This window comes from Toxotes jaculatrix, chromosome 24 (assembly GCF_017976425.1).
Source record: "Toxotes jaculatrix isolate fToxJac2 chromosome 24, fToxJac2.pri, whole genome shotgun sequence".
NCBI classification, from domain to species: domain Eukaryota; kingdom Metazoa; phylum Chordata; class Actinopteri; family Toxotidae; genus Toxotes; species Toxotes jaculatrix.
In genome coordinates, this window is record NC_054417.1 from 7,672,543 (window position 1) to 7,686,688 (window position 14,146).

Sequence of the window (14,146 nt, forward strand, 5' to 3'; positions counted from 1 at the left end):
GGATAAGGGATTATTAGTGAAATATAAATAACCAATATTAACCCTAATAATATATATTTTTTTTTAGCAAAATTGGAATTTTGATACATATTCTTTGGGCATCTCCCTCTAACAATTTTAACATACTTATACATATTGTATGGAAGTGACCATGAGGCCGGCCTTGTTGTGTGCGACTGATTGGCAGCTCAGCTAATCGCTCATTAATCCCTTTGTGTTGTTGCCTTTGGAGTGCGGAAAACTGTGCTATTTTTACTAGAAGACAATGGAGATCATGCAGAGCTAATGTTATACTTCTGTGTATTGCACAGATGGGAAGGCAACATTAAGATAAAGAACAGGGTCTAGGTTTGTTGCATTTATTTTCATACACTGGCTACATTTAGTCATTAAAATCACAGTACAGTGTTTAAATAAAAATACTACTAGTAAACAATTTACTGTATACTTATTTTAAATATTACAGTCATTTAAACTATTGACCTTCAGGACTTCCACACAATTATACCCATGCACACATATAAAAACTGACAAATTAAAAAGGTCTATGTATGTGCAAATACACATGTACCATGCAGAACACGGCAATACGTGTTGCATTGTAGCATTTCTGATTTTATTTTACAGACATAGAGAAAGATTTCAGGAGGAAGTAATAAGGCAGAGTGTCCATAGTCTGGGTTATTGCTCCTTTGTGTTATGATGCTCAAGCTTGTAAATTATTTAGTTAGTTCATTTGGCTTTTAACACTATCCCCTTTTTGATCAACCAAAAAGAAGGACTCAACCTCCAGAGCAGCTCCACTTCGTCGGGAAAGGTTTACAGTATATGTCTCATTTCACCAGACCCGAAATACTTTCCTGTGTCCTTCTCACTTCATCATGATCTCCCTGATCCTCGAGGCCCCTGTGAGGAGTGTCTAAGTAAGGGATTTCCCGCCCCGTTTTCTCTGGGATCCTGGTTCTCGGGTAACCAGCCACGAGGTGGTGGTAGCTGGGGAGGACGAAGTGGTTGCACCCCTCCACTTGGATGTTCAAGGTCAGCAAGGTCTTCGTCTCCTTCTGCCCAATCTGAACTGCGTCTCCTGGGTGCAGGAACTGGTGCTCTCCTGTGTGCTCCAGGAGATGGAGCATGTGGGTAGGCAGAAGTGGCTGACTGCTCCCCTGCACTTCCAGACTCCTTGATGGTGTTCAACCTCCTCATAGGTACTAGAGAGCGGGACGAGGAGCGGAGCGACACACCAGAGGACTGGAGACGAGCCGAGAGACGGTCCACCTCACCACCACCTAATACAATACCAGTAATTGAACACAGTTTTAAGTTAAAACAGTATTTGGATTAGTCACCTTTTAATCACCAAATTTCACCAAACGTCATCTCTCTGTGTTTTATTCATCTAGAGAAACAAACCAGATTTCTATAAACTCACCGTGACTTCGTCTTCTGAGGGCAAAGGCAGACTCCAGATCTCCACCAGGTTGGAGGGAGTAGTACTTCTGAGACTTGGGGATATTCTGTGCTGGCTGACAGAGGAGGAAGAATGAAGGTCGATCAGGTGAGGAAAAAAAGGTTGCAACATATTTTTAATGTTCGCCAAAAAGCAAAAACCCACCATCTCATGGAAACTTCCTGCACGAAGGCTCCGCCTGATGCTCGCATGGCGGCGGATCAGAATCTCCCTGGTTCGGCTTTCGTCGGGCAGATTGTACTTGTTGGTGTATGCCATCGTCTGGAATACAGTGAGAGATATTTGTTATGAGCTGACTTGTTTTTAATACAAAAAGCTATGTTAGGATGTACATCAATATTTACACTGACAGGACCCGATAAAACCAGGGCAACAACAGACTTCATAACTGCTCCTTTAAGAATAAGTCTGTATTTTTCAAAACAAAGAACTGACCCTGCTAATAAGTGTAATCTAACTTATTCCTTCTAAAAATAACATATCTCTGCAGCTGTGGTGTTGACAGTACCTTCTGACGGATCTTGTACATGTTCTTTGACAGGATGTCGTGCATTTTCCTCACGTCAGCTGCCAGGAACTTCTTCTTGGGTCGAGACATCTCCTTCTCCATCTTCTTCTCATCACTGATTGGAGATGAGAGCAATTAACAGTGAAGGAGAGACACTAATAAAAGATAATGCTTTATTATTAATATTGATATTAAAATTGGCTGCAGTTAGGAGCTTGCCATCTGATGGAAAACAGCATCATCAGCAGGAGATAAATTAGATTTAGTATAAAGGCTTCATGCATTTAGCTGATGCGCTGACTGTTAAGCAGATACAGTTTCAGTTGTCTTACTTAAAGACTTTACCTGTTTATCAACAGAGGAGCTGAGTTAATGCAAAAATAACTTTAACTTTTGGGTTGCCAGTTGAAGCTTTTAGGTTGCAGAGTATCTGAGTCAAAAACATTTATTCATGACTTACTAACATCACTCTTAAACATGTTTTACCATGTTTTTCCACTTGACAGCAAAAAGACAGTATTTTTAATAAATAGGGCTAAAACCAGTCAGTCTGTTGAACTTACTGTAGAGAAACAATAGATGGCGCAGCACTGATGTCTCCCATAGGTGTGTCCAGTAAGTCAATGGCATTCTGCAGCTCCAGTTTCTTATACAGAGACACAATACTGGACTCAGCCCTGTTGTCTCGAAGCAGGATGCGCCTCAAAAAACGATCGTTGAATTTCTTGAACCTGGCACACAGACAAATGAATAAAGATTATTAGCATATTAAGCTTTATATTCTCTTTCTTGATCTAAATGAATGAGGAAATAAGTCTTAATCTGCAGGATGAGACCAACTGGTTCACATTAAAGGAGAAGAGATAACAAGAAACTGTTCTATAAATGAGAACTTGTTGTACTTTCAATCCAATTGCATTAAAATACATGATCACATAGACAGTGACATAGCTCCTACTTGTCTTTCCAGTAATAGTGACTCCACTGTCCACACAGGTCCTCAATACCACAAACAACATGCTCCATCACCTGACAAAACACATATATTCACAGTCCATTAAAAATTAAGTTAAAATCAGTAAATTTGACAAAACAGCAACAGATGATACTTACCCTGGTGTGAATCTCCACATTGATGGTGTTCAGGTCTTTGTTGGTCTTCCTGATGTTTAAATACTCTAGTATGGGACGGATGCTGATGCCCTGGAAAGAAGGCAGAATAAAAAACACAAGATTTTATTTCTTGTAAAAGGGGTCAGAGTGGTTGTCTTTAAAATGCCTTTTGTTGAGAATGTATAGATATAAACTGTCTAAGCCAAATTAGTATCCTTTTAACGTGTGTTTTTCATTTACTTAAATACATATATAAAAAGGCAACACGTATATTGTACTTCAATTTGTAGGACAAAGCCCACCTGTATAAAAACAGTAAAAATAATGATGGCGATTGAAGCCGTGACAAACAGGTTCCTTCTGTTGATGTTACTGGGCAATGTGAAGACCAGGGCGAAGCAGATTGCCCCTCGCAGGCCTCCATAGGCGAGTCCAAACTGGTCCTTGAAAGTGAACTGGATGGTGCGGAACGGATTGATGATCTGAGTCAACACCAGAATTCCTGCAGGACAAAAGAGACATCAGTTTCATAAACCTGTTAGAATGATCAACGTCTTGAAAATTAAAAGTGTCTGCTTTAAACAGGGGAGGAAAGAGCTTTTTCCCCTCCTGCTATCTTCCATATATATTGAGCCTCTCACCAAGTCCTCTCCAGATGAAGGCAAAGAGCAGGGTAAACAGGATGTAGGCCCAGTTCCACTCATGTTCACTTGTTATTGTAACAACACCCAGGAAGAAGAAGATGAGGGTTTCAGAGACGGTGGACAGCATCTTCACAACATGGCGAATGGTGGTGCAGGATCTCTGAGATACATTCTCCTCCACGTAGTACTTCATGGTTATGGCACATGTTATAATGCTGCATGGAGGAAAAACAACACAAGTGTGTGACTGAATGCAATTTTGATTGTCCAGTCAAAGTGAAGGATCTCAGAATCTGGATATATTGAATAATAATGTTTATTCTTTGTGTATCTGAGACCTCTGTTTCATTATCTCAGCTGGACAGTTTGCGTTTCTTCTCTACTCTTTTATTTTTAGACACACTCATGATTTTGTCACATACTTTTTCACCAACACTTTGTTACACCCTTGTGTAAGTGAATCACACCTATGTTACATGATGCCACACATGTCAGTTTGAGCTTGCCTCACACTCAGGGGGCGGATAAGTATGTGGAGGAGCAGGTTTGTACAAGTTACACAACATGAAACTACAGACATGCCAGGGAACCATTATCTCACTTTCTATAGTGAAGAACATATTTCCTAACCTAAAGGAGGTAGGAAAGAAAGCAATGAAGCATATTTCCTTGGTATTTAGAGAAGCTGAATAGATACCCTCATGGCTGTAATGTTTGGATCAGTTGCATCAAATTCAAATATTTCAAATATTTTTTCTTAAATATAACAACTGTAAAACAAGAAAATATGTTGTCAATAACTAAGATGGAGATTTTTGATATTGATACTCTTACTCAAGTAAAGGGTTTGAATACTTCTTGCATCACTGTCTGTGTCTGTGTTAGATGCTGGTTTGTGAGTATTGTCTCACTCATCTGTGTAGATTAACCTGTGTTTGTTTGTTTACACTCACGCCAAGACGCTGGAGATTGCAAACAGCTCAGCTACCAGATACGCCAGGTAGCTGTACATGAAGACGAAGAGGGGCTCGATCTGACGGACGTTGTGGGTGAAACGTGTGGTGAAAGCAGCCACGAATCCGAAAAGAAGGCCAAAAAGGACACCCCCAAACCCCACCACGAAGAACCTGGCCACTCCCAAAAACACATCACTGGATTCAACAATGGGTAAGTCTGCCAAAAAGGCAAACATGCTGTAAAGCACCTGAGGAGAGGGAGAGACAAAGACAGAATACAGAGGAGAAGTCAGCTGTTGTGTATAGGGTTTCCATTAGGGCATTCTTTTCACACTAAATAACACACAAATACACTAACAGTAAACTGGAGATCTCAGCTAGTTGTTGTCAAGCAAGTTAAACTACTCAGTCAAGACTCAAAGCAAAGGCGGGCTGATTATGGTTGATAGCCTCGTTTAACAATGAGGAACTGGCCAAACAAGACTGAGGGGAGAACTGCAGGGGCACACAGATCCAGTCTCTGTCATCCCCCCAGGCGTGGCAGGTTATTCACAAATGCACAGAACACCAGCTGCTTTTTGCTGAAGCAGTGGTAAGAAAAGAGTAATTCACTGATATAATGTTATACTGGGCATTAGCAGACCCCAGTGGGTACTGCAGACAGCATTTGCCGTAAACAAATATAAGCAAAAAAACACGGCTCAGATTGCAGCCCAGAAAATCAAATCTCTTATTAATAAGCTTTGTTTATTGTATTTTGAGGTAGGTTTGCTTGGCTCACACACAAGCAAAAAAGAAAACACATATCCCCAGTAGCTACTCACCACAGTGACAGCATCGTTGAAGAGGCCCTCTCCAAATATGACTATGTAAATCTGTTCATTGACTCCAATGTCCTCAAACACATTCAGAGCAGCCACTGGGTCCACGGCTGAAATGATGGAGGCAAACAGCAAGTTCTCCTGTGAAGTGAGTTAAGAAACACATGAAGTTCAGTCTGTCTGCCTAAATGACAAAAGTCATTTAGGCTCAGTCCATCACTTAACACTTAGTAGCTGCTGCAGTAAAGTAAATTTATTGTAGAATTGCATCACATGATCATCATCAGCAGATGGAGAATGCCCAGTTGTCTTTGAATTGTAGATGTTTGCTTAAAAGCTGAGCTTCACCTTTGACACAGCAGTTTTCAATCATGTGACATAGTGCAACATGTGATATGATTAAAAGCTCCAGAGCAGCTACTAAATTAATCTTAGGGTGAGATTGTAGTGAGTTTGCCTGAATTGTGAGTCCCAAATCACAGGGGTGGTTCACAGTATAGAGAAGCCAAAAAATAAGGTTTACTTTTCCAGACTTTGCTCTAATGTTTGAACAATTTTATGTGTTCACTGTTTAAATTATTCAAGTTAAACAAGGAAAAATTACTCTTTGTTTAAGGAGTCACAGGCCCATAGACGTGATGATTAGTTGCAAGGTAGACATTGTCTTGTTTTAAACAGTCTTGAGCCAAAAAGAATGGGAACTGTGGCCACACATGACATTACAATAGTGCCACTTTTACAAATATTACAGACCATGTATGGGTCCAAGTATCAAAATAAAAGATCAGCTTTAGAGTAAAATGTCATAATCACATGTGTAAATATCACTTGCATTGAGCCATACACATAGATATCACTTTTGATCTTTCAATCAGAAGAAGCCACTTTCTTACTGTGTCAGTTTTAATCTATGATTGGTGTGATACACACCTCCCTGTCTTTCCTGTGACTTTAACTGACCTGCAGGTTGATATCTTGCACTCCAAACACTTCAAACTGGCAAATGGCGAACAGAGAAAGCCCAATGCCAATACTGTTCCACAGAGTTCCCACCACGGCGTACCACAGCACCGTGCCAATGTTTTCAAAAAATGGCCTTGTGGGCATAAAGTAACCACTGTCGAGGACGATGGGTGGGAGCATGTAGAGGAAGAAGACATTGGAGCTGAGCACAGCGGGGGGTTCCTCTTTGACGGAGTGCATGATGGCACCGACGATGAGGCCAATTGTGATCAGGAGACAGGACTCTGGGATCCAAATGGTGATTTTATGGTAAATGTGGAAACCTGGAGAGAGGACAATGAGAAGATTGGACTCCAATCTCATGTGCTGTTATCTTAAGTAATATTGCTGCAACTGTTCTGGTTGCAAATCCTTATACAAACCCTGTTACTGCACAAATGTAAACCTAAACATGGTGGTTCATCCATACATACCAATTTTGGCAAAGGAGGCCAGCAGTACCCACAGAGTAAACTCAAAGGGGACCTGAATCCGGGGGTAGTCCATAGTAAACACAGGGAGGCTGGCCCTCTCTTCTTCTGGGAAGGCCTGAGGTGCATTGATTTGGTTGTGGAGAGGTTTCACAGTGGGGACGTTAGCTGGCGTTGAAGGTTTTGATTCCTGAGGCTCACATTTCCCACTAAAGCAGCAGAGCAAGAGGAGCAAAAGCATGCAAAAAACTCCTCTTTGAGTCCAGACTTCAGATAAAATCGAGGTCCCCATTTCCACCAGCCAGCACAGGTCTCAAGTTATTCCAATGTGAGATATACAACACTCAAAATATGAGCCACAAAGCATTGAAAAAATGTCTTTTGTGAACCTTCAGTAGGTTGTTGCAAATAAAAAAAAGTATTTTAATTTAAAAATTAGAACTAACATTTAGTTAGTCCTATAAACCTTAACTCTCTTACTCCTGTCCATGTCCAGTTTCAACTGAAGAAAGATGTCATAATGAAGTTCTTGTTTGATAAAATAGAAGAAACGAAGACCTCCTTCTAAACAGTCTTAACAGGAATTGGTCTGAGCCACAACACAATTCTGGTTTCAAGTGTCGCTGAACCTGCTTGTCAAATGTGCTTTGCTTAATGGGTGGAGCCCCTTAGGACTACATGTCCTAAATGACATGAAAAGAAAACAGCTAGACAATGTTGTTGCAAAGTTTCCATTGGTCAAATTCACCCGCTACTCTGGTTTGGTATAAATCAGTATTCAAATTAATCATAAACACAGACAGGTTTATGGGTGTGACTTAGGTTAGGGTGTTCAAAGCTGGAGCTGCAGGTTAAAACCTGCAATACCATGTAGTTTCCACATGATGGCGGTAGAAGGCAATTTAACACTGGCACTGTGGCATCCAGTTTCCACATGATGTCAGGTCAAGCACAAATAGACCTGTGCCTAGGTCAGGTTTACATGTTGTGTGTTTGGTAACAGGAGTAGCAGTTGTGGTGGAAACAGTAATGATGGTAGTGGCTCTACTAGAAGGGTATAGTGGGGTGTAGTGGAAATACAGAGGCAGCAGCTTTACTGTTAGTAAGTCTGTATGAGATTTGAGTTAACTGTTAAGCATAGTTTGATTTCAGGCAGGACAACGGATTGCAATAATTTGCATTATGGGGGTCAAAAACTAAAACTAGTAGTAAAATTAAAAGTATTGTGTTATGCAGAAAAAAAACTACTGGTGCATTAATGTGTACAAAGCTTTGTAATCCTGGTGATACTGATTTTAACGACTTTATTTTGCTGGGTAATCAGTAATGTATTAAATGTACTGGACTGATAGTATGTTCTGTGGAAGTGGGTGTGTTTGTTGTTCTTGTTTTCTGTAGTTACGTAATATTTATTTTCATTTTTTCATTGTTTAAAAACAAAAATCTGCGTAAGCTGCGTAATAGCCGGCGTGATGACGCAACCGGCGTGATACGCTGGAGGGGCTTGGCCAGCGGCAGCCGCTGCTGCGGCTACGGCAGAGTGTGATAGAGTCTGAAACAGTGCGGCAGTTTGAAGACACTCCTCACAGCTGTGTGATTTTTTTTTTTATTAATTAAACGGATATTTTATCACCACACAACACTGAATTGGTAAGTCGTGGTTACTTACAGTGGATTTTAATTCAAATGGCGCAGCATAATGACGGGTTTATGCGCTGAAGTGAGCTAACGGCTGCGGCTTTGTCAGTGTTTATCTAGCGATAAGTTTGGAAACGGAAGCGAGTTGAGTGTATTGGTAAGCAAGACAGGGTCGTCTCATATTATTGTCCCATGACTTAAAAAACAGGAAGGAAAATATAGCATTTGATTACATGAGACTAACGCCGATCCATGACAGGACGTGGGGGGTCAGCAACAAGGACAGACAGCGCACTTAAACGGGCGGAATGTTGGTTATAATTGGGGTAATGTGTCATATAATTTCAGTGATCACACATATTAAAATGTGCAAGGGGCTTCTTAAGTGTGGCAGCCGGGTCACAGCCTGAGAAACACCGCTGCCACTGGTATTACGTAACTTAGGAAACGGTGCATTTTCCTCCGAGCCTGTGTGTGAATTCAGACACACAGCTGTAATTGCTGTGTAATAGCTGGGCTTGCAAATGATGTTGCACCCACAGATCTTCCTGTGAAACACACACACACATCAAAACACACTTTGTGTTTTGGTCATTTTGCAGTGTAATGTGTGAGTGCACTGCTTTTGCTGTGAGTATATATGTGTGTGTGTGTATGTGCAGCATGTCCTGTCTGGATGCTGACTGTGGCAGTACACATGTGCTGAGTGTGTGTGTGTGAGTGTGAGTTTGCATGTTGTCCACACAGTTCACTGCAGTCTTTCTGTTGGCCACGGCTGGTTTTGAGTTTCGCTGTGCAGGAGTCAAGGTCAGCTGGACACTGACTTCTAAGAGCTGATGATGCTCTTTACGCGGAGGAGAGTGACCTGTTTGAAAATGAGGCCTTCAGGTTTTGTGTATAACCAAATTTTAAATAATGACACTGAGGATAGCTTCAGTGTTGTAAAGCTTTGCCTTTGTTCTGCTGCTGGGAAACCAACTTTATGATGTTTGCTCCATTTTTTTATGGTATGAGATATGAAGCTATGACTCTGCAAAGTTAAACCAAGTTACTTTGTGTTTTATACTGTTTATCTAATAGATAACATAGTCAACAATAATTCAAACTGTACCAACCAAAGACAAGACAAAGATCTGTTTTTAGACATTTAGAGATTTTGTAGAGAAATTTAATATCTGTCAGAAAGGGTGCACTCACCCAAACCTTTAGTTTGAAGTTCTGCATCTTTGCCTTATACCATCCAAAGCTACTTTTTTCCTGTGCTGTTTTTTCTCCCTGTAGTCTTGGAAAACCCCACTATTTCCACTTCCTCCTGCATTTACATGTAAATCATTGTTTGTCACTCTCTGTCTCCCCAGCCCAAACAGCAGTCTCGTAGGTTTAAATACAGGATGATTTTAGCAGCCAGGTTTGCAGCAGGGGAAATTCTCAAAACTGATTTGATGTGGGAACTGGCACTTTGAGAGATGAGGGGAATGTTTAAGAGGCTTTTTCTACCCTCACAACAATAGTCTTATCATGGTGTGAGGACGTTCAGGATGTACAAGGCAGCTGATAGTTGCAACTCTAACATGTCTAAAAATCTGAGATGTAAACCAAAACAGAAAATGTTCAGTTTACTATTACTGATTACAAAGAAAACCAACAAATCACATTTGAGAAGTTGGAATCTGTAATCTGTCTGTTGTTTTATGGATTAATCAGCTAATTGTTTGATTTCCAGTAACTTTGGTTGTCATTTGGTTTGTCTGAACAGGTTTCAGATGTGAGGCGAACCATATTTAGTGGCAGAATTTAGTAAAACAGGCCGCTGACACTGTCTGATCCACATTGATCAGTTGGAATTTGATTTGAAATCACACGTCCAGTGTTTTCCTCTATGTCCATCATATTTGTGTGTGTGTGTTTGTGTGTGGTGACTCATCAAACTCTCCCACTCAGCTCCAGAGGGTCGAGCAGAAGCCTGTTGATTCATCGTCATCTGTGTCTTCCTCTGTTTCTGCTTTTCTTGCTCTTCTTCATGCGACATATCACACGTACGGAGTTAGCGACAGATGTTAGCCTCTTGCTGCATCTTATTGCCCGTCTCTTTTTTATAGGTGGATGTGGAGAAGCATATAGCTTACATAATGTGGAGACTCAGGCGGATGGACATTGGACATAAACATTGTTAGGCTTTTACATTGTAAGCCCATATGTTAACACACACTCAGAGGGATGTTGTGTGTGTTTGAGTTTGATGCCTTTTTACTCACAACTCCATTTTCTCCAGTGTCTCACACAGATGCACACACCTCGTGTGCATGTATTCAGCTGTGGTGCTCTGACTAACAGTGCATAGACACACCAGTCTCCTGATGACGGGAGCTCCCATGCAACTGTCCATTTAATTATTGATGAGCACGGGGGAAAATGGAGAGGCATCAAAAAGAAGAGTGAAACCAGTGTGTGTGTGTGTGTGTGTGTGTGTGTGTGTGTGTGTGTGTGTGTGTGTGTGTGTTTGTGTGTGTGCTGCCAAAGATGGGACCACCACATGGAGCATGGCAAAAAACGTGATTTGTCTCCCTAAGGTTTCTGTGTACAAGTCAGCTCCACACTGTAAAGAAAAAAATCTGTGGCATCAGATGATTGAGTCCTGTAAAAAAAAAAATGTGATGTTGCATCAGTGCACTTTTAACGCAGATGTCTGTAAAGTGTATACAGCTATTCATACATATGTAAAACACAAAAAACTAACACAACCGTCCTGCAGTAAATCATCCTTTCGTGAAGGTTACCCATTAAAGCTGTTTTGTAGAGTTTTATAGTGTTGATTGAACCAATTTGGTCACTTTTGTATTTCGTTATAGTGACAGGTCTTATTATTTTGTCCACCCCAAAAGGGCAGGCTATATATAAGAGAAACCTCCACTAGGGATAAATACATCCCTACTGGAAGAAGTGTTTTTACTGCAGACCAGGCAGAGGAAGAGTTAATTGGCTCGAATGTTTGGGAAGCAGCGAGCTGTCAGAGAGAGAGAGAGAGAGAGGTGGAACGCACGAGGAAGAGGAGAGGGCGAGGGCTGGCTGCAGTCTCTTTGCCTCGTGACGGCGTCTGCAGCGTGAGTTTGTTTACATCCGTCGGCAGCAGACAGAGCGGAGCAGACGTCCTCGGGTATGTGTGTAAACTCAGGCTGCTATCAGCATCACCCTGAAACGCACACATTTGGACAGTGTGATTCTGGTTTAGTGCTGTGACAGTGACATCTGATCTGTGTGTGGGCATTTGGGAGAAATTGCACCATCATGCTATGATGCTAATCGGTTGTCTTTAACCAGTCGTGGTACGACTTGTTGGACTTACGCAGCATTTAATTGCAAAAGGATGCTGTGCTGAGACATGGAAGACACAGGATGGTTTCACTACCTCAGCCACTGCTATAGTGCAATATTGGTTCTAAGTAAAGGGACTTATACCATGGTTTACAGCAGGTTACACTGTCAGTGCAGTGTAAAGGCAGGTGAATGATGGAGAATTAATAAGCCGGGAGAATGTGAAAATGAATGAAGATTAATGTTATTGTACCTTCAGAGTGGCTTAAAATAGGGCTGCAGTTAATGATTATTTTAATAATCAATTTATCTGATGGGTATTTTCTCAATGAATCAATTAAATGTGTGGTTAAGAAAATGTCAGAAAATAGTGAAACATGCCAAACATCCCAGGTAACATGGTTAGAATCTGGTTAGCATCAGATATTTTCCATTAATCAACCATCAGAGTAGTTGGCCATTAGTTTTCTCTCAGTCGACTAAATGATTGATCCACTTATCTTTGCAAGTCCCTTTGTTGCAAATATGATCAAGGTGCTATCACCTCTTAACCCTTTGCCTTATTGATTTTTCTTTTTTTGCTGGTCATAAGGGAACTATGTCTGATTTAGGAGCTGCTCTCTCCACGTGACCTTTGATCTGAGATGTAAACCAAAGACTGGGAATTTCAGCCACACTGCATGTGCCCAAAAAGGCTGTGTCACACCAACCGATCAGCTTGCCAGGGCAGATATGGGCCTCATCCAGACAACAGCACAGTTGTAGTGGGATAACATCTTGCATAATTAAAGAGCATGTGCTCATACTGTTTTGTTGTTGTTGGTTTTATTTATTTATTTTTTTTGCATGTGTCTTGTTAGTGAGAGCACCCTGCAGCCCTGAGATGTTAAACACGATGCCTCAGACAAATGAGGCAGACAAATGTCCGTCCTGGCAAACAGCATCACTGTGGCACAGGTGGCTGAAACTCGATCACTGGCCTTTCATGCAAACCAGGGACAGAGATGTGAAACAGACCTGTTACACTGCATTTTTCACTGCTTTCATTTTTAAAAGCTTATTTTGTCATTTGATATAACAGCGTTTCTCTGTGTTTGAGGTTTTAGGAGAAGGATTTCAAGCCCATAAAGCAAAACAGCATATCCCTAAGCAACTGGAGAGAAACCTGTCCTGCACTTACTGTCGTCTCTAATCAGACTATGTGACTTCATGGACGTGACTCATTGGTCATAGTCACATGTTTTGTTTTGTTTTGTTTTTTTCTCCTTTCTCTCTGTCTCTTGATTCTGATGATTCAGACCACATGAGGTCATGGTGGTCTGTTTGGTGAGCAACTCAGGAATCCATAAAATCATCTTTTATTTAATTTAAGGGAGAACACGTGAAAGTGAGGTTTAATAATTTCACCCTTCAAGTGATGACACCTTGAAATAAACCGAACAGTGTGAGATTCAGGATTCATAATTAAAACCCTGGACAGAAACAACAACCAAACCATCCTCATAGTATAAAAACACAGAGTGAGCATCTTTGCAGAGATGCAGCTTGGAACTTCAAAGACAAAAGTACGTTGGTGAGATCTTTGACTTTATCAAAAGGGAAGAGATTTTGTTCCCATACATCCAAAAGGAAGCGAGAGAGAGAGATACAGCGTTTGGGACTTGTGTTCTAACAAATCCGTCTTGAACCGGCGGCTTAAACCTTTTGTTCTTCATCAGCAAGTCTTCATTGATTACTTCCTTCATATTGTGGGAACTGATGCTTGCAGTTTCTCCTCTGAGCCAGTCAAAGAGAGACTTGTAACTCGAGCCTGCCACCTCACTTCTGCTTTCAGCGTCTCTGCAAACTCTTCAAACTTGTTTTTTTTTTTTGTTTTGTTTTCTGCCTCCTGCGTCACTTCACCGCAACAGAGTAGGCCCGTCTGTTGTTTAAACCCACACTGACTCTCTTACAGCTGCACTGGAAGTGATTTAAATGTGTGAAAGTCCACCCATATCGAATGGCACCCTGCACGTTTGCTTTTGCTGTGCTTGTGACATTCCTTTTTAAGTGATAACGCTTTAGCAGATAGAACTGCACATCCTCACCTCTCGTGTCATTTTATGTTATTGGTTTTTTTTTGTTTTCAGGTTTTTAAAATAAAGTTCATGTTTCGTTTTTTTAATGTGATCTATTCATTAGATGTCTAATTATGTTCCTAGTGTGAAGTTAATGTCTCATTTTATTAAGTGATCTCCTAAACAAGATGATTTT

General features: G+C 41.0%; 2 protein-coding genes across 5 annotated transcripts in view; one reads left to right on the forward strand and one right to left on the reverse strand.

Moving 5' to 3' along the window:
* Window positions 1–368: 368 nt before the first annotated feature.
* On the reverse strand, window positions 369–7,235 carry LOC121178240 (sodium/hydrogen exchanger 2-like). The gene is made up of 13 exons (XM_041032801.1): window positions 6,947–7,235; window positions 6,471–6,796; window positions 5,514–5,651; window positions 4,687–4,937; window positions 3,731–3,948; window positions 3,392–3,591; window positions 3,090–3,179; window positions 2,935–3,005; window positions 2,540–2,707; window positions 1,977–2,091; window positions 1,613–1,729; window positions 1,430–1,523; window positions 369–1,286 (listed from the first exon to the last, which is right to left on the reverse strand). The coding sequence occupies exons 1-13, from the start codon at window positions 7,233–7,235 to the stop codon at window positions 880–882; spliced, it is 2,484 nt and encodes an 827-aa protein (XP_040888735.1). The 3' UTR covers window positions 369–879.
* A 1,241-nt stretch (window positions 7,236–8,476) lies between these two features.
* Window positions 8,477–14,146, forward strand: part of LOC121177815 (inositol polyphosphate-4-phosphatase type I A-like) — a 35,052-nt gene continuing 29,382 nt past the window's right edge. For all 4 annotated transcript variants that reach the window (XM_041032160.1, XM_041032163.1, XM_041032162.1 and 1 more), the window contains exon 1: window positions 8,477–8,593. The gene's annotated coding sequence lies outside the window, so the exon portion shown is untranslated. The remainder of the gene's footprint in view (window positions 8,594–14,146) is intronic.